At 40.3% G+C, this 25,221-nt stretch overlaps 1 protein-coding gene across 3 annotated transcripts in view; it reads left to right on the forward strand.

The window, feature by feature from the left end:
- Positions 1 to 25,221, forward strand: part of GRB10 (growth factor receptor bound protein 10) — a 138,787-nt gene that overhangs the window by 107,865 nt on the left and 5,701 nt on the right. For all 3 annotated transcript variants that reach the window (XM_071553621.1, XM_071553624.1, XM_071553622.1), the window contains exons 6-15: positions 6,861 to 7,017; positions 12,694 to 12,809; positions 14,626 to 14,700; positions 17,746 to 17,883; positions 18,404 to 18,514; positions 19,706 to 19,804; positions 21,263 to 21,340; positions 22,001 to 22,117; positions 22,976 to 23,042; positions 24,077 to 24,164. In XM_071553621.1, coding sequence (XP_071409722.1) covers positions 6,861 to 7,017; positions 12,694 to 12,809; positions 14,626 to 14,700; positions 17,746 to 17,883; positions 18,404 to 18,514; positions 19,706 to 19,804; positions 21,263 to 21,340; positions 22,001 to 22,117; positions 22,976 to 23,042; positions 24,077 to 24,164 — 1,046 coding nt within the window. The remainder of the gene's footprint in view (positions 1 to 6,860; positions 7,018 to 12,693; positions 12,810 to 14,625; positions 14,701 to 17,745; positions 17,884 to 18,403; positions 18,515 to 19,705; positions 19,805 to 21,262; positions 21,341 to 22,000; positions 22,118 to 22,975; positions 23,043 to 24,076; positions 24,165 to 25,221) is intronic.

Below are 25,221 nucleotides of genomic sequence, written 5' to 3' on the forward strand. Positions count from 1 at the left end.
TGAATGTGCTTTCTGTATGTGCAAACATAAGATTTTGCTTATGTTTTAAGCTCAAATGTCAACAATTGCAGTGTGTAATTGTGCTAGTTTTGAGTGGGGTAGAGTTGATTTTCTTCTTAGTAGCTGGTATGGGGCCATATTTTGGATTTGTGATGAAAACAGTGATAATAATTTGTGATGATAATTCAGAGATCTGCTAAGCAGTGCTTACAGAGTCAAGGTCTTTTCTGGTCCTCATCCCACCCCTCCAGCTAGGAGTGGGGGGCAGGCGTGGGGACACATGAGAAACTGTGAGGGGACACAGCCAGGACAGCCAACCCCAACTGACCCAAGGGAAATCCTATACCATTTGGCATCATGCTCAGCATATAAAGCTGGGGGAAGAAGGACGGCAGGGATGTATTTGGAGTGTTGGCATTTGTCTTTGTGACCATTATGTGTGATGGACCTCAGCTTTCCTGGGGATGGCTAAACACCTGCCTGCCCATGGATAGTGAGGAATGAATTCCATGTTTTGCTTTGCTTACATGCATGGCTTTTGCTTTCCTGATTAAACTGTCTTTATTTCAACCTGTGAATTCTCTGAACTTTTATCTGTCCAATTCTCTCCCTAGTCCCACTGAGGGGGAATGAGCAGGGGCTGTGTGGTGTTGAGCTGCTGTCTGGGGTTAAACCATGGTGTGAATAGTGCAGAGAGGCATGTTTGCTTGGTTAGTCACTATGGTGGCCTGAATTCAGCCAGTATAGCTTACAGCATTCAGCTGCAGTTGAGAGTCAGGAGCGTAGATTGTCTCTGTAGCTAGCAGATAAACACAAATGCCTTTGTCTTGTGCTTTAGATGTTAAGTTACTCCATCTCTCTCCCTTACCTTCAGAAGAAATCTAACTCTCCAAAATTACTTGGGTGAATCTGTGGCTGGGTGTTGATCCATGACTGGTTCAGAAGAGCTAACCCTCCAAATATAGATGCTGACTTGAACCCCGTGCTAATCCTGCCCTGCCCTTCTCTGCCCACACTGTTGTGATTCCCAAAACCTCTCCTGCTGGTGCAACCTTCATGAATTTCACGACTTTAGTATTGGTTTTGATGACCACTGAACATAAGATACTGTGAATCCCCATCAAGTTAGGTTATTCCTCTGACCCTCAGAAATGGGTTTAAAATTCAATAGCCCAGTGAAGAGGGACAGAGTCAGGATTTTGAAACATGGCCAGTTCAAGTGGGTTTTTGTGGGATTTTTTTAGGTTGCTGTTCTGAATATGAAAGTCAAAGACTAAGATCTTGATCTTGTAACAGTTGTTCTCCTTTGTTGTTCATAGGCTTTTAAATGTGTACCTAAATATGCCAGAGGAGAGAGTTAATGTTGCTATGAGAACCTTAACCTCAGCATTTCCTAGGGGTTTATGTATGTGTAGGGGGAAAAAAAAAAGAAAAAGACTGATGAAATAACAGTTGTTTCCTTTTATAAGGAAGTACTATCTGATGCCTTGTATTTAAGTGATCTTATCCATGATGTATTGTTGTTACCGTTGCTGTTTGTCTCAAGGGCTTTTTCTTGCACAGGCAGTGCAACAGAGAAGGCAAAAAGAACCATGGGGTTGACCTATATATATATATGTGTGTGTGTGTATGTATATATATTTCATTGCAGCACTTGAAATTCCCATATCTTATAAAGCTGCTTTACTGCTGCTGGGCGAATAAGGGGAGACTGGCTGGTGCTCCAGCATGTAGATGTAGCTGACCAAGTTGCTTGCCTGTCAGATGTGCATAGACTGTGCTTAGAGGCTTTCCTTTGTCAAAGGGTTGCAACGTTAGGAATCAACACCTTCCTTTATTTGTTGTTTTTTCAACTAGGCAAATAGCAGTTCAAGGGTAGCCTGCATGCAGAGCTTGAGTCTTCAGCAGCTTGGAGTTGACAGATCCAAACTGAAAGCTTCCCCATTCCTCTAATGACTGACTCTGCTCTTGTGAGCTGATAAGCTTTGACTATAGAAAGCTTTTGGGAAAAGATGTCATCAAAACAGAGTTCTAGTGAAAAGAGCAAGTACCTGCCTGGTACATAGGTGCCTTCTGCAATAAACAGCTGCTTCTTCTAGCACAAGGTACATGCATTTCAATTCCATTTTCCTTCTATTTACCTCACTGATTATATGGTTCTCATGTCGGAACAGTCTTGATGAGTGAAATCAGAAGATGAAAGTCAAATCTTGCTGGACTGATTTTTAGTTTATGCAGCTCTTGATAATGACTCTTCAGTGTATTTTAATGGCTTACTGTGAAGTCTCTGATCTTCATCTCTTATACAGGGAAGCTTTTGAAGAACTAGTGTACTGAAACCTTTTATCTATTAGATTTCAGTCAGAGGGCCTTCTGATAACTGGTACTCTTCTTATGTTTGGAGTCATAACCCAGGATAACAAAGGTTGGTTTGCACTGATATAAATTACACTGTGTTTAATTTAAGATTGTAGAATGCAAATGTAGATGTTTGATTCTAGAGATTTTCAGCATAACGTCATTTAATAGCATGAATTTTTATGTTCATTGTGTATAGCCATAGGGGTTTTTTTGAAGAAAAAGAAAAGTAAAAGAAAAATAAAACAAATAAAAAAGTAGACAAGAAATAATGTGATCGTGATGTTACTAGTTTGGGGTTTTTTGGAGAGGTTTTTTGTTTTCTCTTTTCCTCCACATTCCTAAAATGTTTGCATTACTTGATGCACACAAAATACTGCAGTATTTTGAGGTTGAGGAACTGAGGCTGGAAGATGAAACAGCCATGAGGTTACTTAAGATACATGACCCATTATATGAAACCACTGAAGTGATGAATATTAATGTTCTTTTAAATTTTTTTTGAAGTCTGTCTTTCAAAAAAACAAACAAAAAAAACCACAAAAAAAAGGAAGCTTGGGGAAGAATTCTTCCCAGAACAATGGTGCAGTCTGTTATCTGCTCTTCTGCACTGTAAAGCACTGAATGTTCAGCCAATATAGTGCTCTGGTTGGCTTAGCATTCTTAACCTTAATTTTGAATAGAAGGTGCCTTGTGCTGCTGACGTAATTAGGGCCTTTTGTAAATCACTGTTGCAGGCAGTCTGCTGTTGCATTTCACTGCATTTCTCGGAGGGATGCAGGGCAAAAGTGTCAGACTAACTTTTTGAGCCTCTCTTCAGGCTAAGTGTTTTTATTATTGGAGTATTTTATTCACAATGAATTATGCTTCATTTTCCTTTGTAGATAATAAGCTCCAAATCAATTTTGAAAGTGAAACAGCATTTCTGCTGGAAGAAGTTTGAATAGAGAACCCTTAATATCTTAAAAGGAGGAGGTGCTTTCTTGGGGCCAGGGGGAACGACACCCAAAAACCAACAACAACAACAAAAAAAGAGAAGGAAATGTGAGAGGGTTGGATTTGACCGATTGACTTTAAACTCTGTCCCCTCTGTGATACAGAAGTATTATCTGCCTCTTTTGTCAGAAATCTGACAGAAGCTGTCAGAAAGTTGGAGGTGAAGCTTTATCATCAAACTGGTTTTGTATTTGTGGTTATACATGATTCTCTGCAGCACTGTGTAGGGACATAAAATCCCCTTTCCTTTAAGCCTCGTAGGGGCCGTTGCACTTTTGCCTCCTCAGAGGGATGGGGTTTCATTTCACTTCTGCCTCTCTCCTGTCCTCTAGGGCAGGGTTCAGCTCAGGCCATTACATCCCCTCCTGATGCAGAATTGTGTATCTGTGATGTCAGTGGTGATACATGGCCTTGCACTGTCCTTGATGGCGAACACAACACTATTAATAGTCAGTGAAGTTAACTTGCTCATTGCTGCATTCACGCTGCCCACCCACTGCATTCCAGTCCCTGGGCCTTAAAGCCCCAAAGGCTGACCAGTCCTGCGAATGAACGTGCCCATGTTTGTAACACAAGTAGTGGCTGTTGTGTGGGAATAGTGGATGCTGCCTGCAGGGCCTGGCTCTCAGGAGGAGGGAACATGGCATTCCAGCAGTCATTCACACACTGAACTGCAGCACTGGTATCCAGTACCTGCTTTGAGATGCTGTGGTACTTCAGGATGGGCTGGCATTGGCGTCAGCTCTGACTCTGGGCAAGGAGGGGGAGGGTGGGACACCTTCCCATGACCCCTTTACTTCATACTGAGAGAGCACAGCATGAATGAGCGTATAGGACAGCTGCAGTTTCTTCCAGTGGCCATGCGCTATTAAGTTCTTCCATGCTTGGGAGCAGAGAAAAGCATGGTGGTTGTCTGACAGCTTTTTCTTTTCCACCTGCACTGGCTGGAGGGGCACCTGCAGCAGAACAACTTTGCTTCTCTTCTGGGACTTGGCATTGACCAGGATCAGGTGCAACCTGTCCTGTATCACTGACTTGTTCCCAGTAAAACAGCAGGAAGAAAAAGAGAGGGGTTTGTGTTCCAGGTGTCACAAAAGTGGCGATTGCTGTGGTGTATTCCTGGTTCGGGCTCCCCTGTGAAAGCTGAGGCAGAGAGGGCACGGCTGTGCTTCTCGTGACTAATGAATGAATGAATGAATGATGTCACCAGGTTGGTTCCTGAGGCAGGAAATCCATCCAAAATAGTTCAGTTTCAATACAGAAAGTGGAGTTACGTGCACAGAGTAAGCCGCGAGTAGAAAGGAATTCTGTCACCACCAACTTTTCCCTTGTGTCATTCCTTTTCAGTCTATGGCTATGCTATAAAAAGTAGAAGGGAAAAAAGAACCCCCAAACAATCAAGCGAGTGTTAGTCTCTCCCATTCCTCACTAAACCTGAAACAAATAAAATAGCTACTTCTCTTACTGAGTGCTGGCTTTTTGGTGCTTGCCTGTCCAGGGAGGGAACACGAGAGAGGCGCTGCGGGTTGTCTCGGGCATCCATACACTCGTGTCCCCCAGTTCCACGGGCGCGCTGCCGAGTGGCAGAGCGGGCCGGGCCGGCCGCTGGTGTGATGGGGGCTCTACTGCGAAACGGGGGCTAGTGACAGAACCAAGACTTGCCTGCAGGACAAATAACGAGGGTACCCCACGCCCAACAAATTCCTGCGTGTGTGAGGATGCCTCTGGCTTGGCTGAGTGTTGGTAGGAGTGCAGCCGTAGCATTGTACAGCACGCATGCCTTCCTCAGAGCAACCGGGATTCCCCCTCCTCTCCTCTCCTGAGCCCACTTCTGAAAGAGCTGGCTCATCCCTGCTGTCAGATGAAGCCGTTTCCTGAACGCGCAGGTTTGAGTCACTTGGGCTGGATGAGGCTTTAACTCCTCCCTCCCTGGGCTCGAATTTGTGCGTGGCCGGGGGACACCGGGGACCGGGGGCGCGGGGGTGCCGCCGGGCGGGCGGTGCTGTCACCCCCTCGGGCCCGGGCCGGTGGCTCGGCCGGGGTCGCCCCGAGGCGGAGCCGGGCGCGGGTCGGGACCAGCCGGGCCGGGCGGGGAGCGGCGGGAGGAGAAGTTCAAGTGCCCAAGTTGCAGGCGGTGACATCAGCCGGGCTGCGGGCGGGCTCGCACCGGCGCCGGGGCAGCACGACGCGCTCCCCCCGCCCCGGGGCGGCCCCAGCGGGCTGGGACGCCCCGAAGGTCGTCACAAAAAAAAGAAAAAAAAATCCTTTGTAATTCCTTTTTCTTTTTTTTTTTTAGGGGGGGTGGGGGAGGCGGGAATAATTTGGAAGTCTGATAGTGTGTGGGAAATGATTACATCAGTCGGAGGGAGGGCTAGGATTGGTCTGCACAGTGTGGTTTGATTCACTACCGCAAAGATTGCGTGTAACCCTTTGAGTGGAGCCCTGGCAGAGTTGTTTCCCTCCCCAGAAACAGTCCCCATAGCAGGGGCTACGTGACAGGTAGGGCAGAGCCGCCCGCGGACCCGCCGGCACCCCCGCGCTCAGCCGCAGGCTGCTCAGTGTCGGCGGAGCCACAGAACTAACTCTCAAGAGGCAATCCCTATTTAAAATGCCATCTTGTTCTTCCGACTGCTGCCTTTTACGTGCCGTTGAGGTAAGATTTTCCATATCGAATTACCCTCCCGGTTTTTGTTAGACTCTCCTTCTCTCACTAGGATGCGGAGCATTTTAAACGCGGAGTTGATTTGAATCTGGGACTTGCACGTTCGCCTGGAGAAATAATTTTGCGGCAAGTGTCTCTTGCTTGAGCAGAACAATGCAAAGAGGAAAGCATCTGTATAATTCAGGAGGTGGGGAGAAGGTTCCTGACTCGTTCTCTCATCCCCATTAATATTTAGGATGTGCAGCGTGTGCACATTTGGTTTCGAACTACTTTCAGTCTGGGATCAAAAGAGAAGTCGGTGCAGAGAGAGAAATCTGTGGACTGTGCTAGGTAATTGATCTGCCGGCACACTGCAAGTGGGACTTGCCCACATGAAACAATCAAAAGTTAGAAGGGAGCGAGAGAGCCATTTTTGGGGTCTTGGCCTGCTCTTCTGTGAATGTTCGGAGGCCTCTGATGAGATCGCAATGAAAATTGTGTGTGTTTGACTGGATGTAATTTCTCTCACCCACTGTTGCCAAAGTACTCTCTTGACATTGTTTCACGTTTGCTTACCTTACACAGCTTTATACAGAACCTGCTCTTTCACTTTTTCTGTGTACGTGGTCATATTAACCCTGCTGAATCTTTGTTTAGTGCAGGGTGGTGTTGGGGAGGGGGGAGGGGAAATAGGTCTAGGGGGCATGGAGAGAAAGTGTTATAAAGTGAGTCATCCATTTCATTTGTCCTGGCTGCCAAGATGCTTGGAACTCTCACGCCAAGAGGATGATGCTTTTCTACAGTAGCTGTGTGGTTTGCCTATGTTCAGAGCTGTTGATCTGTAAGTGTATCCTTTATGTTGCAGGATGTAAAAGTCTTTAGTGAAGATGGAACAAGCAAAGTGGTCGAGATTCTAGCAGACATGACAGCCAGGGACCTCTGTCAGCTGCTCGTTTACAAAAGTCATTGTGTGGATGATAACAGCTGGACTCTAGTGGAGCATCACCCTCACCTAGGATTAGGTAGGGAATGGTCAAAGGGGTGGCATGGTTACCTGGGAACATAAAATACATGTAATTTGTATAAATGTGCTTCCAGACGGAACGTTTTCTTTTCCACTGCTTTTATTTGTACAATTAGCTGAAGTCACATATGTGCTTTCTGTCTATTACAATTTGATGTGTTAAGCGTTTAAGCCATTTTAAGTCCTTCTCTTATTTCCCATCCTCTGTTGTTCGGGGTTTTTTTAAATAAAAAAAAAAGAAAGAATTATCTTCATGCTAGCACGCTGTTGCTACCTTGCTGTGTCTGAAGCTATTGCAAATAAACAGCTTAGGCAAATTAAGCTTGATCCTTAGAGTACGGTCCTGTGAAACAGCTCAGCTCATCACCAGCTGGGAGACCTGGGTGAACAGACTCAGCTTTGCAGACCTACAGTGATGCTTATGAAAGCTAGACTTGCTGAGGTGGGGGAGGAGGTTGGCTAAACTTGACTTCAGGCAGGGAAAAAATGGGGCACCACCGGCAAATCCATGGGCAATTTCTGGACCAGCAGTGGCATCTGCTCTCCAGGCAGCAGCTCCTCCACCTGATTGAAATTAAGGTGTCATGGTTACAGTTTCAAGAAGGCAGAAGAGGAAGAACCGTGGGGAATTAAATAACACCATGAATTGGTTTAATTACAGTACCTGAAAGGATCTCATGTTATTCAGTCTTGCTTTTCCTGTTATTTTGTGGCACTGATTAGTTGCAGGGTTCTGCTGTGCAGCTTGCAACTGCATATCGCTCAGATAACGCTATGTATAATTTTATGTAGCGTACAATAACGCTTCAGAAAGTGTAGCATTTGGAGTATTACTCAATATACTTCATGGGGATTTTTTTTTCTAGAAAACAGAGGAAGACAAATCATAAGCTATGATCACCAGCACTGGATTTGTGAATGCTATCTGTAGCTAACAGAGGGATTTTTATGTCTAAAAATGTAATTCACAACCCTTAAAAATGAAAAAAAGAAATGATTTGTTGAAAATGTATGCCCCAAACCCATACTGTTAAACGCTAATAAATTCATCTCTCTGCAGGCCAACACTCGAAAAAAAACCCCAAACCCATAGGATATCCTGATTGTGTAATGGTTTTATTATCTCTCCTCTTGTAGAAATATATGAAAAATTAAGATTAAATACTCAGTGGCATATGTCTATGATATACTTTCAATTCTGAGGACATAGGATGAGGTGAAGAATCAGGGTATAAATTACAGAATCTTTATCTCTGTAGCTTAATATGCCACATGGGCTTTTAAAAACCTTTACAAATTTTCAGTTTTATCAATGCTCATTAAACTACCAGGCTCCCTTTTTCTATATTCTCTTTCCCATCATTGCTGATTACCAAGGTATTGTGTAAACAGAAGCCTTCTCCTTTGTAACCAACATCCTTCTCCTGCCAGATTCATTCAATGATGCCACAATTCAGTGTTTGTGACATCACAATAGCTTCCATGGTGACTAATTGTGCTGTCAAACTCTGGTGTGTGACATCTCTGAATGAATCGGGCAGGGGGCTGATTAGGAAATCAAAAGCTTCTGTTTACACACAAATAACTTGGTAATTAACAATGATGGGAAAAGAGCAAGATACTTATCGGGCTGCATTTATATACATGGGGACCTGCCTGCTTTGGACCTCTGTTTCACACTGAAGCACAAAGCGGGCCCCCAGAGAACCGGGGTGTGCAGGTTGGGGCTTCAGCGGCCACCAAACTTTGTTCCACAGGGACTGCTCCAGGACTGTCCTCTGTATGCCACGCAGTAGGTCTGTGTGAAAAGTAGTGCAACCGTTGGGGATATAAAGCAAACGGACAAAATAAAAAGGCGTTTAAAGAATCAAAAAAGATGTGATTATTCAATTTCATATATTTGAAAGCATGTGGACAGAAAAGGGAATAAATGAGTTCATTTAATGGGAGACAACTTCATCCAGTTTCTTGTATTTGGGGTCCAAAGTATCCAATGTGACATAGTCAATAAAATTTAAATACCGACTTTCCTGCTTCTACCAGTTTTTGGTTGCAGTTTGAATTTTTTATAACTTGGTTGCTTATTTCTAGGTTCTATGTAGCTTAAATGTTTCCCTATATTTCAGAGACAAAGGTCAGATCAAGGTAGTAATCTGTCTGCACCCTAGGTGAAGTTAGTATCAGATGTCTGATGTGCAAATTTTCTCCTCTAGATATAAGTTTGCTAGTATAAATATGAAACAATATGAATAAATACTAAGCAGTGCGAAAAGAACTACAGTTAGGAGTAGTGAGAATTCTGGGTTTCCAGAAGACATTATTTCTTACACAATACATCCTTGGAGACTTAATGCTGTAGGTGGTATTCTTGAAGGCCACCAAAAGAGAGGACTTCCTTCATTTAGTTCACTATCTCTTTTCTTGTTTTCCCTGATCTTGCCTAATACTACTTTCAAAAAGAGCTCAGTTTGCAGAACCAGTTCATCTTTTTACTAGAGGACAAGATCAAATTTTTGAAGCGAGCTGCATATTCATCTTTGTGGTGGTCTCCTAGGTCCCACTTTGTAAGGAACCTTCACCTGCCTGTTCACTGTGCACACGTAGTGAAGTATATTCCAAATAACATGCGTGCTTGCAAATAGATTCAAAGAGCTATTGGACTGCACAAAGTACCTGTGTTCTCACTGGAGGCAATGGTGTGACAATTTACCCTCAGAAAGTCTTAGATTTGACATTTGAAAGTAGTCCCTGCTGCACTGTACCACTAGTATCTAAAGCATTTTGTGGTCAAGATTTAAGCAGTCTGTGAAACTTGAACTGGTCTCATTATTTCATTTGCTGCTAGAAGTACACCTATCTGTTCATAAAATGTGGTATTCTCCTTACATGCTACTCTGTGCTTAACTATCATCAATTTAAGATGGGGACAGAGATCTCTGTATTGGACATTAGCAGAAATAATAATGATGAAGACGTATCCTGATAGTACGTGTCTAGACACTGAAAGAATTCCTACCTACAAACCTCATTTTTCCAGCTCCAGAACTGACCGTACATCTTACTGAATACAGCTGAAGCAGGAAAGAAAAGTATGTGAGCTTTAGAAGAAAACATTACTGCAGTTTTGTACATAGATTTTTTTTGTTTACTTGCAGTGTTTTGCCTTAATATGAATGAATTAAAGGTGGAACAGTTAGACACAGCACTTGCTGAAATGCAAAAACCAGGAAGGGCTATTTCGTGTGTGGGTCCACCTGTTATTTGTAGTGATTCTCCAGTTGGGAATTTTGGGCCACACTCGTGAGTTGTTCATGGTGGAATGCAGCTCCTTTTTCCACCTTGTATCACTATTACGGTTTTGTAGAAGTCTTGGTAATAATGCAGAGCAATTTTGGGGAGCAGGGGGAGGAGAGGGAAACCTGTTCCTTTAGGAACTGTGTGGAGGAGACTGAAATGGGGTCTTTTAGACAAACTAAAAAGACACATTTCTGATCACTTCAGCAGCAATGTCATTTGAAGACGGACTGACCTACTGAATTTAACAGGCTGACATTTGTGCTTCTAGTTTTGTACCAGGAAGCTCAAAGCAGGGCTGAGGCTGAGTTGCTTGTTTGTTAAGTGGTGGTCCATCACGTTTGTACTAACTGAGTGCAAATTATCCCGGACTTCTCATGTGTACAATTTCTATGAAGTAGTAGCTAACTGAGCAGGACCTTTTCATGTGCACCTGCTATGAAATGCTATGCCTTTTCTCCAAGGTGGCTTTTGCCATCAAAATGAAAATGTAAGCATTAAGTCAACGGGAATATCACCACAGAATACATGGATGTAAATTCCCTTAAGCATCTAAGAGACAGTCACTGAGTATATTTACACAAACTAACCACTGAAGTACAAAACCAATTTACAAGTGTTCATCTGTACTGCATTTCCTCAGAACAGAGTGAGCAGTTTGTCGCTGCCCTTAGGTGTGCAGTTTTCAGTGTGTTAGGAAAGTGAAGACCACAACTTTGTGTGGTGGCAGAAGCAGACGGTAACAGAACACGTGGTTCTTTCAGGGTTCATACTGGGATAAAGTTTCACACCAATGTAATTAAATTTTTGGAGGAAGCATCATTTATAAAACAGAGACCCTCCACCATCATTGATGCACAGTCCTCATCACAGTGTGGTGGAGATTCAACTTAACCAGTTGCTTAAAACCATGACAGTAGCAACAGATGAGCAATACCTGAAATTTCACCTGTGAAACCCCCAGATAATGTGCAGGTTTAGGTGATGAATGCTGAGGTGATGCAAAACGCCTTTTATTAACAGCCAACAGTAGCAGTATTTTCTCACACATTGGTCAAAGAACAACCCCGTAAAAGTGGTGTTAGGGCTGATGCACTAGAGCAGCCCACTATGGAAATTGTTCAATGTTAACCCTTGGAAAACATGATCTATGGCAAGGCTGGATATTGCAAATGCACAGGAAGTGCTGAAGTCATCAGTGAGCTGGTGATGACTGACAACCTGAATGCATATGAAAAAGACAATGGGATCATTCAGATATTAGTTAAATTTTCAGTCAAAGAGCATACATTAATCTGCTAAGTTCAATAATTCAAGTGACATTCAAGAGCTTATTCTTTCTGAGATGCCAATGACTACTTGCTTTCTATCCTGAAAACACCCCAAGAGCTTGGGTGTCACCCTGGCATTTCTAACTGTAGGAATGCAAAGATTGCAGGAACACAAAGTAGGGAAGGGACTCTCCAAAATTCTTTGGTCAGCAAGTAACTGCCATTTTATTTAAAGCTTTGCAAAACTTATGTTTTGTTTGACCTAATTTTTTAATTTAGTATTGCATAAGGGATGAAAGCACTGACTAGTTAAAACTTTTGAAAAATATTTCAATATTTTTGAGGAAACTTCTGAAGACTTGCCAAGATAATGAGTTCATTAAGTAGTGCACACTTAGCCAGTTGCCTTCTTTCGAGTTACTGCTTTCAGTGAATTGTATTTGTTAAGCTATCTGTTCATGCTTTGATGTGCCATTCTTTTGACTAGGGAAGTGGTGGTTCTGAGGAGTTACCTTGTAACCAAATCTAGAGCAGAAAATTGCCCTGTCATGTGTACAAAACATTTGTCTCTGTCAGTATTCCTGTAAAGTAGATCCTGTGACCTCTTTCATAATAAACCCCATTGTCTAGCATCTACAATAAAGTCCTGAAGTTCACCTTGAAATGAACTGGTTGTATAGAGTGTGATCAAATAGGACACTGTATTTCTGTGATAGTTCAAGACCTAACAGTGGCCTTTCTGTAACTTTCCCCCCCCTTAAACCTGTCCACCTTGCTAGTTCCACAGCATACAACCAGCACGAAGAGGTTTGTCTGTAATTTTTAAGCTACTGCACACAAAAAAGAGTCTATTCCTTTCTCAAAAGGCTGTTCTTAGGAAGCCCTGATACCGGAAATCTTTGAAGAACACTGCCATATAATGTTAAACTTTTTAATACTTTACAAGGTAAAGTATTGCTTCATTGCAATGTGATTTGAAAGCTAGAATGTGCTTTGCTAATTTCTTGAAAGGTAGTGGAATTACACTGGGTTGTTTAACTCCTGATCTTAGTTGGTCTCGCTCCTTCTGCTGGTTGGCTGTGTGTTAACATCATGTTCTTTTTCCACAGAGAGGTGCTTGGAAGACCATGAGCTCATAGTTCAAGTTGAGTCCACAATGGGAAGTGAAAGCAAATTTTTGTTCAGGAAGAATTATGCAAAATATGAATTTTTCAAAAATCCCATGGTGAGTCTCATTACTTAGTTGTTTACACCACAGAGGGATGGATTGCAATATTTCTGGGCATTGTTATGTCTTAAATATGTATTATAAAAAAATTACTCAACCAGCTAACAGAATTCTTTCCGAAGAAATTTTAACCCATATTTAAATTCCTTGTACTCTCCTCCAAGCCTAAAAACCTCAAGTGTTTTCAAGTTTCCAAATATAGTTGTTTCAAAACTGTTGTTATATAGGAGAGTGACCAAGACAGGGAAATCTTTTTGGTTTAAGAAAAACAATCAGAATTGCAATTTATTCATTATCTTGAAAGTTACTTGATTTGCAATTGGTCACATAGCATGCAGTATCCAAACCTTTTAATTTCTGACAGTAATAATTAATAAAATATTCCTGGATTTGTAAGATCCTTTGCGCATTGTAATTTTAAACTGGTTATTGTGTAACTGCTTATCTAAGGGTGACTTTTCACATTTCATCTAAACAATGAAGTCGGAACAGACTGTTGACATAAAACAATATCTGCTGGTGAGACCCATCTAGATAGCTGAAGAAAGATAATCCAGGGGTGGTTAGGTAGGAGTGGATTTTGGCTTAGGCATTTGTGGTGCAAGAAGGAAAAAAGAGACACGGGGTCACATGTAAAGTCGCTTGCTGAAGTAACTGCCGATGATAAATTCATTCCTTTTCTCATAGATGCTAATGCACATTTGCTGCATCCTCACACGTGTGCTTGTACGTACATTTGTCATCTGCTAGTGCTTGTTTCAGAGTCTGTGCCCTGACTTAGTGTGTGAAACATTTCTGTACATGGAGTGTTCATAATTTTTCACTTATGTTGATCTTACAGTCTGATAACCTACGAACATCTGAGTGTTGTATAGAAGTTTTGGTATCATAGGAGCTCGGGCATTGGTTGCATGTGGTCTATTTTAATTAATAACAGAGCATGGGAGTAAAACCCAGAACGCTTGGCATCCAGTCCCAGGCTCCTGCAATCACAGAATAAATCATTCTTTTGGAGTAAGAATGCGAAGGCTCCCTATCCGTTGCATTAGCTGTTGCCATATGGCACTGTTTCTGCTCAAGAGAAGCTGGTAAATGCTAGCTTTCATAACTCATTGTGCAACTTACCTGGCAGAAGGGTGATTCCTCTTCAGCCCTTTTCTTTATGCCCTAAGGATGGAAAATTGTATTGCCTGAAGTGTGACAAATGTTCTAAACTGGAAACGTTTCTTTTGTGATTCATCTTGTTATAAATCAGTCATTCTTTTATTCCAGTCATTTCTGCATGTCTCCATGCTTCAAATAAGGTTTAAAAATTTCAGGAAAAGACTTCATGTCATTGCTGTGTATAGTAAATTCACTGTACCAAATTATATAAGCATTTTAAAACATGGCAAATGATAAGGGAACTGGAGGAATAACTCTGAAGTCAAGTCATTGATGCAGTAAGGAAGGAATCACTGCATACTCGACCTGCAGGACCAATCGTCCTGTCCTTTCCAAGAAAGTAGAGGCTGTTAGCAATCCACAAAAGCCCTCAATAGAAGAGGAAGGAATGGAAAAATGCACTTACAAAATGCTGCATATCACATATTTTAAAAACCCACAATCTGTCTGCATGGGCATCTGGTGAGCAGAAGGAAGGGAAGAACTGTACTTGAAAGCTCCAGTATTACTTTCTGTGTCAGGGGATCTCCAAATTTATTTAATAGCAATGGTTCCTAAAAATGAATGACTGGAAGAAAATGTCACTACTTCTGTGTAAGAGTGTTCACATATAAAGTGACTTCCAATTGCCTTCTCTTTTTTTGTCTAGAATTTCTTCCCAGAGCAAATGGTTGCGTGGTGTCAGCAAACGAATGGCAGTATCCCTCAGTCACAACTTTTGCAGGTACTGTAAATTATCTGGACAAAAAAGGTTTGGAGCTGGAGGGGAGAGGTTGAGAGGAAGGAAGGGTGAATTCAAGGATCTGGAAAGACTTGGTCAGAGAAAGACCAGTGTAATGAGTAGCATATGGTGCTAATGTTGAAAATACCTGACAAAGATCTTACCCATTGGCATTGAGGTGTAAGTTGTAAACACAAAATATTCATAGCTATGTTCATATATACTCATTCCATTAATACTCAACTTACTCTGTGGGTATCTGGTTTGGCCACCTAATGTTGCTCCAAAAACAGTCTTGGCAGATATATTTCTAGAAAAACAAACACCCCTTTTATAAAAAGCAGAACAGAAGTCCTCTTCTGTACTCCACATCATAGCACAGGAGAAAGTGTAAAAATGTGTTTGGATGCTAGAAGATGGGTTTGAGATGATGAGAGGTTTTGCTTTTGCTTTTTATGTCCCATATTTGTGCCTGGCAAGAATTAACAATAAGGACCAATTCCCCATGGTTCAGCCAACTAGCTGCTTTTTTGTATAGGAAAATAATGCCCTAAAAGTAAATGCAAAGAAATTTGTATACAGTATTTGCAAAGGAATCCCATTTGAAGCTCGCCAGATTAAATTACAGAGGTGTGTACCTTATGCATATGTGTTGGTAAAGTTGTGTAATCTGTGTGGTAGTGGCACGTGCACTGCATTTATACTGGAGTTCTGATGTCACTGTGGAGCTTCTTGCTTGCTCGTGAAGGAACCACGGTGGTGGCACAGTTGGTCGGCCTTCAAGTGTGGTGCTGAAGGGTGGGTTACCTCTCTGATCAGTAACTGATTCACTTCCATCTTCCATTTGTGCTCCAACCCAAACCCCATAGTTTTCTCAAACTGGGGACATTCAATTCAGAACATTCAACTGAAATTAAAACACAGTCTATTAAGAGAGTGCTGCATTAAGAATATAAGATTGTGATGCCTGGAAGACAGTGCCACAAGTAACAGGCAAATTATATATAGCAGATGGTACAAATATCTGAAGAATGTATATGTACCAATTACTGCTTGATTTCTGCCATTTTGCCTGTTTGCAAATATGCACTGACTCTTTAAAGACGTCAAGTTTCCACTGACTTTTGAACCAGTGAACTCATTTTGTCCTGTAACCATATTAAAGTCCTTTAAATTCTGGTTCCACGTTCACTGAGAAGAATTCAAAACATTGGCATCCACTCTCAGCTGAAAACAAACAAACGAAAAATCGACCTAACTTCTGGAATTAGAAGTGAAAGTCATGGGCAGTGCGGTTGTAATTGGGAACCAAAATTGTCATGGACTGGCATTGCCACAGACTGGTAGGAAGAGAGGTGTTCACACCTTGAACCCTTTTTCCTATAGGGTAAGTGGAGAATTGAGTTTGCTTCTTAATAAAAGCAGCAGGACTCCCTAAAAGAGTAAGATGTTCTTGAAGATGGAAAAGTTTTGAACCTAGAGTAACTCAAGTGGTAGTAAAAGGAAAACCTTACAACCTTGCGAGATACAAGAGTTTTCTTCTGAGAAGTCTGAGTTAAGTACAGTCCTGAAGAAGCAAAAGTCACTGGAGTTAATAACACAAGAAGGGGAGGCAAAGAGGATGAGTATATTCTCACTATTTCATTGTTAACCATAAAAAATGAATCTTCCCTGAAGTATTTATATTCAGTACTCCTTTTCTTTTAAAAAAGCACACAGTTGTATTTCAGAATTTCAGTGGTAATTTATTGAAGGTAAACTTTCTGCAGCCTAGTAGTCATTAAGCACGTTGCATCTGAAGCCACCTTAAACACTGAGTAATTCCACTGTTTTTAATTATACAGAGAACAGGGAAGAATATTAAATATCTTCTCATGATACCATACACTGCTTTAAGATCTAGTATTTTCATTCTTAACAATAGCATTAAAACCAACAGGATCTGATTTCCCTAGTGTCAACCTGGCTCAGATATGCAGAAAAGTTTGCATCTTAGTTTACTTCTCTTTTATTTGACTAGACAAAAATAATATGTTTCTTTTTTGGTCTTTTCCTTTCATAGCTGATAAGTAGATTCCTAATGCAAATATCAGGAAAATTGGCTATTCTTTTCCATTCTGTTAGGTGAGATGAGAAGGAGGACTGGGGAAAAAAAAAGGTTTTAATGCAAGTAAGAATTCTGACCCAGGGCACTGATGTTTGGGTTTGTTTTCCATGGCATTGTCCACCAAATAACACCAAAACACAACTTTGAAGAATTGCAAAGGCATCTAGCCAAACAGGTTTATGCATTTTTCTTCAAATGTATTAATTTGGCATTTAACTGAGCAAGCCCTCTGTCATGTAAACCTCTGGCCCATTGTAATGAGGGAGCAATCCATTAATTCCCCACTATAGTTAATGCCTCCTTCCTGTGATATATCACAAATCAAATTACTCTGTATGTTGTACCTCGACTTCTGTCAAGAATTTAAATGCTCCCAAATGTTAAAGTCTGGTATAATTGCTGTCACTTATTTGACTGTTCTACATGTGATTTTCTGTTAAATATTCTGTTGTCTGTCGTACCTCTTGTCTTGGGACAGCTTTAATGCCAGAAATCCTGAAGTAGGTTCTTGCCTTTCAAAACTTTAGGATAAAGATGGAGATTTTGGCCAATGATTCCAAGTTAGACAATTTGCCAAAACTGCTGTGACAAGGTATTATTTTAAGCATTAATAAGCTTATTTCCTCTCCCTTCAGGCCAAGTACAAGAAGAAAGGGGATACAGAGAAACACTTAGCTTTTTGGAGATTTAAGTATTGATGCAGAGAATAGGAAGATGACAGTGGCAGGAGGAGATAGCTAGGTAGATACAACAGGAGGAGCAGGAATATCCATTTTGGTCATAAATCAGATTAAACATCTAGGTCAGTTTAAGCCTAGTGTTAAACTGCGTCTGAAGTCAGCAAAATGATTTGCTGTTTACTTCTCTGGTCGGCAAATACAGTGGCAATTTTATAATCATCCATAGGATACAATGTTCATTTACATTTTCCTCTCCAACAGAACTTTTTAAACTCCAGTAGCTGCCCCGAAATTCAAGGTTTCTTGCATGTGAAAGAGCTGGGTAGGAAATCGTGGAAGAAACTGTATGTGTGTTTGAGGAGATCAGGACTTTACTGTTCTACAAAAGGAACGTCAAAGGTAAGATTAAAAAAAGCAGTTGCACAGTGCTAGCATGTGAAAGCATTTTCTGCTTTTACATTGGATATTTTTTGCTGGTTTTTAAATATCTCCACACAGTGTTCCCTGTTTTTATTCCATAGAAAAAGATAAGTAAGCCATGATCAGATGACAGCCAAGCCCTAGGCTCTCAATGCCATATAGTTTTGTTACAAAATAAAACCGAACTAGCCAGGCAACATCACTGTTAGCACTGAAGTTGTGCTAACCTTCAGATTCCTCTGGAGCAATGTAATAGGCTATGCCATTTTTAATGTGATGTGTTTGTATAAGTATTTTGTAAGTTTCCTATGTCAAGCATCTTCTTCTGGTAGGCTGAGATTTAAGAGGTGGCAGTGCCCCTGTGCACTTGAGGCTCCCTGGGAGAGGAACAGTGTTCGTACACTGCCCTCTGTTGGAGGCTGGGTTGGAGAGACTGCAAAGCTTGCACAAGATCTTCCAAAACCTTACACTTACCTGTGATAAAACATTATTTCCCCAGGAGCCCAGACATTTGCAATTGTTGGCTGACCTAGAAGACAGCAATATCTTCTCATTGATAGCAGGCAAGAAGTTGTACAATGCACCTGCAGAGTATGGATTTTGTATAAAGGTAAATCTTCTCATTGAGTTCTTTCAAAGTTCCAGATAGTGTTAGTAGCTCAAAGTCACCCTAAGCCCCAGCTAAATGGGATTTGCAGTTAAAACTCTACAAGCCTTTTTTGTCATGAGGACTTGATCTTTAACATCTTTGATTTGGCAGGCATGTCCTGTGAATCTTGTCATCATTTTATGTGACGCTTTTAACACTTTATCTGGTGCTCCTTTGGTTTGGGAAATTTCTGTGCAAGAGCAGCTCAGTGCTGAAGCATGGTGTGCCTGTGAGGTGGCCTTGGTTCACCTCACACATGAAAACTTTTTCCAAGTACTCTAATTGAACAGAAAAGTTTTTGAGGACAGTGAACACCAAAATTACACAGTAACAAAGGATCAAGCTCCAATGGATAGTAATTTTATCATTATTGTGGGCCAGAGGTTTGTCTTTATTTGAAGAGGAAGATTGTCTTGGAAAAATGAAAATAAAAATAAGCAGTTGCCTTTGAAAATTTTTAAAACTCTTTGTGCTGATAGATTGGCTTGGAAAGTATTTCAAAGCTTTGAAAAGTGTAATTTTCTGAGACGAAAATAAGGCTGAGAGCTCCTTTTATTGACAGCAGTGAAGTACTCTCCTTCCTAGCAGCCATTCCAGAGTTAGATAACAAGAGTTGGCATCAAAGAACTGGCTGCAGGATAGATCCTGAACTAATGCAAGCAAACTTTCAATTACCGTCAGTTATGGAAACTTTGATTCTTCATCTTGAAATGCAAGCTTATAAAACTTCTCACAGATTAAAAAAAAACAAAAAACAAAAGAAAACCACCCCAACAAACAAACTAAATTAAACAAAACAAAATGCCTTGGTCTGGTCCTACCGTGCTCTGAGTACTTTGTTCTTATAAACTGCCAGAACTTCATGTTATTTCAAAGCACAGAATCATAGACTATCCTGAGTTGGAAGGGACCCACAAGGAGTCCAACTCCTGAAAGTCAGGAGGCACTGACATTTATCTTGCTAGACCCAGCTGAGAAAGTGATTTCTTTAAAAGCATGCTCAGCCTCTCATGAGCTTTAATTCAGAGTGGTGTCAGCTTTTTCTGGCTACTTTTTAAGACTAATAGCATACCTGCCTTTACTCTGCAGTAAAGTTAGTTGTGTTGTTAGTGTTCCACTGAATGTAGCTGACTTCCCCTTAACACTTTAAAGCCCAACAGAGTGAGAAATGAAACTAAGGAACTGCGGTTGTTGTGTGCTGAAGATGAGCAAAGCAGGACATGCTGGATGACTGCCTTTCGACTCCTCAAGGTATCTAATAATGTCCTGTACTTGTGCAAAGCTACACTTAAGAGTTAAGTTGCATTTGTTACTTTGTTCATGAGAAATTACCTGTATGTTCTTAAATTTATCATCTGCTCCAAAATAAGACAGATAAAAGCAAAATGCCAGGCAGACCTGTCCCACCTAAGATTTTAAGCACAGGAAGGACTGAGCTCTATTCCTTCCACATATGAATCAAATTTAATTTTAGTTTTTGATCCAGATTTGAGGTATGTGAATGAATCAAAAAACCTGCTTAATGAGGTATTTGCAAGTTTTCATAAAGCTAAAGAAAATGTGATATGGTAAGTAGTTCTCTTAACTAAAGCAGAGTACCTTTTGCAAATTTTTTTTTTAGGTTTTTTTTTGTTTTCTGAATGTTCTATTATAAGAAATAACAATAAGAAGTAATTTTGTCTCTTGGTAAAAGTTACTAATATCTGAGAGAAAACAATGGTGTTTCTTGATAATATGGTATGAGGCTTCACTGTTTTTGAAACAAAGTCAGGATGGAGTGAACTGAGGAGAAAGTTGACTATTTTGTGCCCTTTGAAGCAGAAAAATTCCTGAGCTTCATAGGAAAATGTGCATAAATTCTGCTTTGGTTTTAAGTCTTTCCCTGAATATGCTGTCTTGAAAACTGCTGTATTCTTCTCTGTACCTTACTACATTCTATGTAGAGAAAAAAGGTTTTGTTTTTAAGGAACACTGAAAGATGATTAAGGGTGTACAATCAGAAAAAATTAAGGCTGTGCCTCAAGGCTGTGTCTGTGACCCTGTTTTTTATTCACATTCTAATTTAGCTTTCCATAGCTCTATATTCACAAATGTTATAAACCATTTCAGTTGGAACATTCAGTAAGCAATGTTGCTAAACTTCAGCACTGTGCCTCTAGGGAACGCACTGAGTAGGTGTTTTCCTACCATCCTAGCTACTAGTGTTGCTAAAATTTATCATATTCAACAAGGAGCATGACTGGAATTCAATCACCTTATTTTTATAAAGATGTGAAAAGTACCAAGTGTTATCTCCTGCTCAGATTTATTAAAATAGCAAGTGAATTAGAAAGGTTCTTATTTTTTATCATTTTGAAAACTGAGTTTGAATGCCTTCTACAGAATTTTTTTAAGTTCACATTACTAGAGGGTAAAAAGAGGGGAAATAATATGTGTGTTCTGACCTTGACACAAGGAAAATGTGCTGAGAGCAGCAGAAATTACCTGTGTATTTCACTCAGGCTTGTATTTTTTAAATAAAACTTGTGCTTATTAACTGCCTGATTGCCACCTGCCAATTAGTATTGCTCTCTTTGGGACAGCTTCTGATCATGAAAATAACAAACTGGTGGCACCTTGCTCCAGTGTAAGTGGTATTATGAAATCAATACAGTTTTTTTCCTTAGGGTATATATTTGAATAATAATGTCCTTACATTTCTGTTGGCAGTATGGAATGCTACTGTATCAGAATTACAGAATTCCCCAGCAGCGAAAAGCCATGCTGCCACACTTTTCGACTCCAGTAGTAAGTAATGAACTTTCCTCACTGATGTATGATGTTGGAAATGATACATTTGCTTTTGCATTTTAAAAGTGGAAAATTTTACACTACGAAATGTGAATTCAGCATTGTGTAGCAAATCAATGTAAAGTTCATGTTTTGCATGGTACAGTTTCTGTGGTTGGCTCTCTATTATCTTAGGCTTACATGATGCACATGATTGAAAAATCTTGGATACGTCATGCTCCTTGAGATGTACGGTACAGAGACATCTGGTTGTCTCTGCAGAAGCCAGCTTAGGTCTGGCAAAACTAACACGTAAATTTCCTAAAATAGGTTGGGCCAAGAGCTGACTGTTAACTATCTAAAAGTGAAGATTCTATATTTGGATCCCAACTGGCCCTGAAAATGACTGGAATATAGTAATAGGGCAAGTGGGCAACTTAAGCAATACAGATTTTATTCTCAGCCTTCAAATCCTCTCCCTCCTCTATGGCCTAAAAAGAAAAGCTATCTATTTTTGTGTCAGTGAATCTTTTGAAAGGGTAAAAAATGAGATGTATATTCTGTGATGTTGAAGGAGAACCTTGGACAGTCTTCTGAAATGAAAACATTTTGAAATGAAACTCTCAAGCTGGATTTTTCTTTCTCTGTTTTTTGAAACAAGTGAAAATTCCTTTTCAGAGAAGTGTATCTGAAAACTCACTAGTAGCAATGGATTTTTCGGGGCAAATAGGAAGAGTTATTGAAAATCCTGCTGAAGCACAGAGTGCTGCCTTGGAAGAAGGACATGCTTGGAGGGTAGCTATCTTCTCTTCTTTTCTATTTTTGCAATCAGTAAGTGTCTGTTGAGCGCCAAAACACATGATGTTAGTGCAGTGCTGGTCACAGTATAGCTTAGCTCCGACCTGAAGCAATCACACTGCAAGCATGCAGATCTGAAAGTCAATATCCATCTTTAGCAAAACTGTCACATTCACAACAACCTTCTACCACTGCTTCTCTGTCCCCCTAGTGTCCAGAGGAAAGTTGAGGGGGAAAGCAGACCCACCAGAACTTTACTGCCAGTTTGCAAAACCAGTCTCTGAGGAGGAATATGTCAAATTAAATGCTTCCCCACATGGAAGAGGCTGGGGCTCTGACTAATGGCTTGCTCCCAGTAAGTTTAATTGCAGAATATACAAGAGGCAGGACCTCTTGCAATGAAAACTGATGTAACTTGTTTATAGTGTCTTGTGGACAGACAGCTGCACTACAAGTTTTCCCACATGCTCGTCTTTTAGGGAAAAGAAGTCATTACTGAAGCATTAGCTGGTGCTTTATGTATGGGAGGGAAACACTGCTTGATTTACTGAGTGCCTGGTGTTTTGCCTGAGCAGAAACATATCAGACTTTCTTTTTTTCTGTCTTTTTTTTCCTTCCTTTTTTTTTATAAGATACTGAGCTTTTGTTATTAACATCTGGCTTGTGTTTTAAGCCAACTGAAATGAGTTGCTGCTTGTAGACTAGCCCCCTTCAAAGTTGCATTTCTTTTTCTCATCCTTGCATTAAATTTGCCAGCCCCCAGTTTCCTGTAAATTAAATCTGTATTGCATGTGTACTAATTCTCTTCTGTTGAGGCATTAGTGTGGATTTAATGGTAACTCATTCTCTCTATAGAAACGTAGCACAAGAATGAACATCTTGGGTAGCCAAAGTCCACTCCATCCTTCCACACTGAGTACAGGTAAATTCTGCTGGTTTGTAAGCATATCAGAGGCCTCTGTGAGTAAAGAAAAGCTGTATTTCATATAGAGACAGAGTGCAATCATGTAGTATAAAAGCCTTGATGTCAAATACAGTGTTTATGTTTATCAGTAGCTTCTGCATCATTAACATTCTTAGCCGATACACACATTGTAGAAGGAACTTGTTTTCCTTTGATGGCACCCTCAAGCTTTTTTCCACTACTAGTCTTTTGAAACTCAGATTTTATAAAAATAGACACTTCATAAATGTTTCCATTTAAAGCAATCCAGAAGTTTGTTCTCCATTTTAGACAAGAAAAGTCAATGAATGAACTGTTAATCTTCGAAGAGTAAAAATGAGAGTTTTCAAAATGGAATTCATTACGTAATAACTGAATAATGTTAAATATGTATGCCTGTAATGCAAGTCCTGAATATGTGAGACTGAAAGTTTATTAAAATAATAGTAAATTGCTTATTAGTGTCCTGGACTTTTTAGAGGAAACACAGCTATTCCCTGTTAATACGCTGTGTTTCTGTTCTCCCGAACAGAATTTAAAAATACCATTTGAAAAAAAACATTTGAAAAAACAATGAAACAATAAACATTAAAATATTTGGGGATAACTCCACTCTTGAAAGAACAAGCTGAAGTGCTTTTCTTTATTTGAGCATTAAAAGGACTTTGTTCTAACTCATTAGTTTATACATTGTGTTCTGGGAATTGTTAGTCCCAACAGTTTCAAGAAGCTATGAAAAGGCAATATTAGAAGAGATTTCTCTTGTTAACCTAATTGTACATCTGCAATTCAGAAAATACATGGAGATAATGCCTCTCTACTTGCTGTATTAAGTAGATGCATTTTTTGATATTGATTCTTTTTTTATATAGGTTGATGAAAATACTTTATATTCTGTAACAAAACTATACCCACTTTTAAAATGTTTAAATAATTAGTGTGTGGAAAGAAATACTGCACATGTTACTGTTTTTAACCGTCTTCACTTTTCCTCTTTTCCCTCTTGCCTCCAGTTATTCATAGGACGCAGCACTGGTTTCATGGCCGAATCTCTAGAGAAGAATCTCACAGGATTATTAAGCAACAGGGGCTTGTAGATGGGTAGGTATTGTTGTTGCTTGGTATTTATGATCCTATGGTAAGCTTTATAGACAAGAGCACAACCTCTGCTGTAATGATTTACAGGTTTCTAGTACCTCTGAGTAACCCAATTCTCTTAGTCCCATTATAACCTGCCTGGATTTCAAAAAGTCAGAGTGCATGTTTCTATGAGTGGATCATAGCTCTTAATTTGAAAAATAAAATCTTAAGAATAGACTTGAACTTTCTTTTTTTGAGGGCATAGAGGCAATCAAGTTTTAGAGAATGGTAGAACTTGAAAACAGTTAATTCTTGTAATTTGCACTGAGTATCTCTTCCAGGCAAAGTTGTACTTAACCACTTGCCCACAAATTTATAATCAGCCATTTGTGTGCTTCTGCGTGAATCAGAGCAGTTAATGGTGATTTCTGACTCTTTGTTTCTGTTCTAGAGCAAAGAAGTAAAAGTAACTGTTTCAGTGCTCTCTAAAATGTCTGTAGTTGAGATTTAAGTATCTTCTGAGTATCATTGTTTGCCTTATTTATATGGAGTTACAGTTATTGAACGGAAGTTGCTTGAACTCCATTCAGCTGTTTTTTATGGTTGCCTTTGGTTAACACATCTCACTGCTGTCAGGGTTAAGGTAGAAAAGTACCTGTGTTGGCTTCTCAGGAGACAGTGAAGTTCAAACCTTTCTTCAGCATTTTCTGATTCAGGACACTAATGTTCCTGGAGACTAAAATACATTAGAGAAATAGAAGTTGGTGCTGCATGTACATATTCATAAAGTAGTGTTTGTTTTTTTTTGGGGGGGGTCTTGGCTGGGCTAAGGCTATTGGATTTTAGCTTAGGTCAAACAGAGAAGAGGCTGAGAAAGCAAAGGAGCACTGCTGACTTGGCTTTCTGGTTCTCACACTACGGATCTGCATAATCTTGGGTTCATTTTGACCTGTTGCCTAAGGAATCTGGGGCCTGTCCTTGAGGTTTTCAGAAATGTGGTAATGCCCTTGAGGGGGTGTTAAATTTGTGTCTAGTCAGCTTACTCATTGTGGACAATGAAGATTGGTTAGTTTAGCAA

Source organism: Pithys albifrons, chromosome 4 (assembly GCF_047495875.1).
Source record: "Pithys albifrons albifrons isolate INPA30051 chromosome 4, PitAlb_v1, whole genome shotgun sequence".
NCBI lineage: Eukaryota > Metazoa > Chordata > Aves > Passeriformes > Thamnophilidae > Pithys > Pithys albifrons.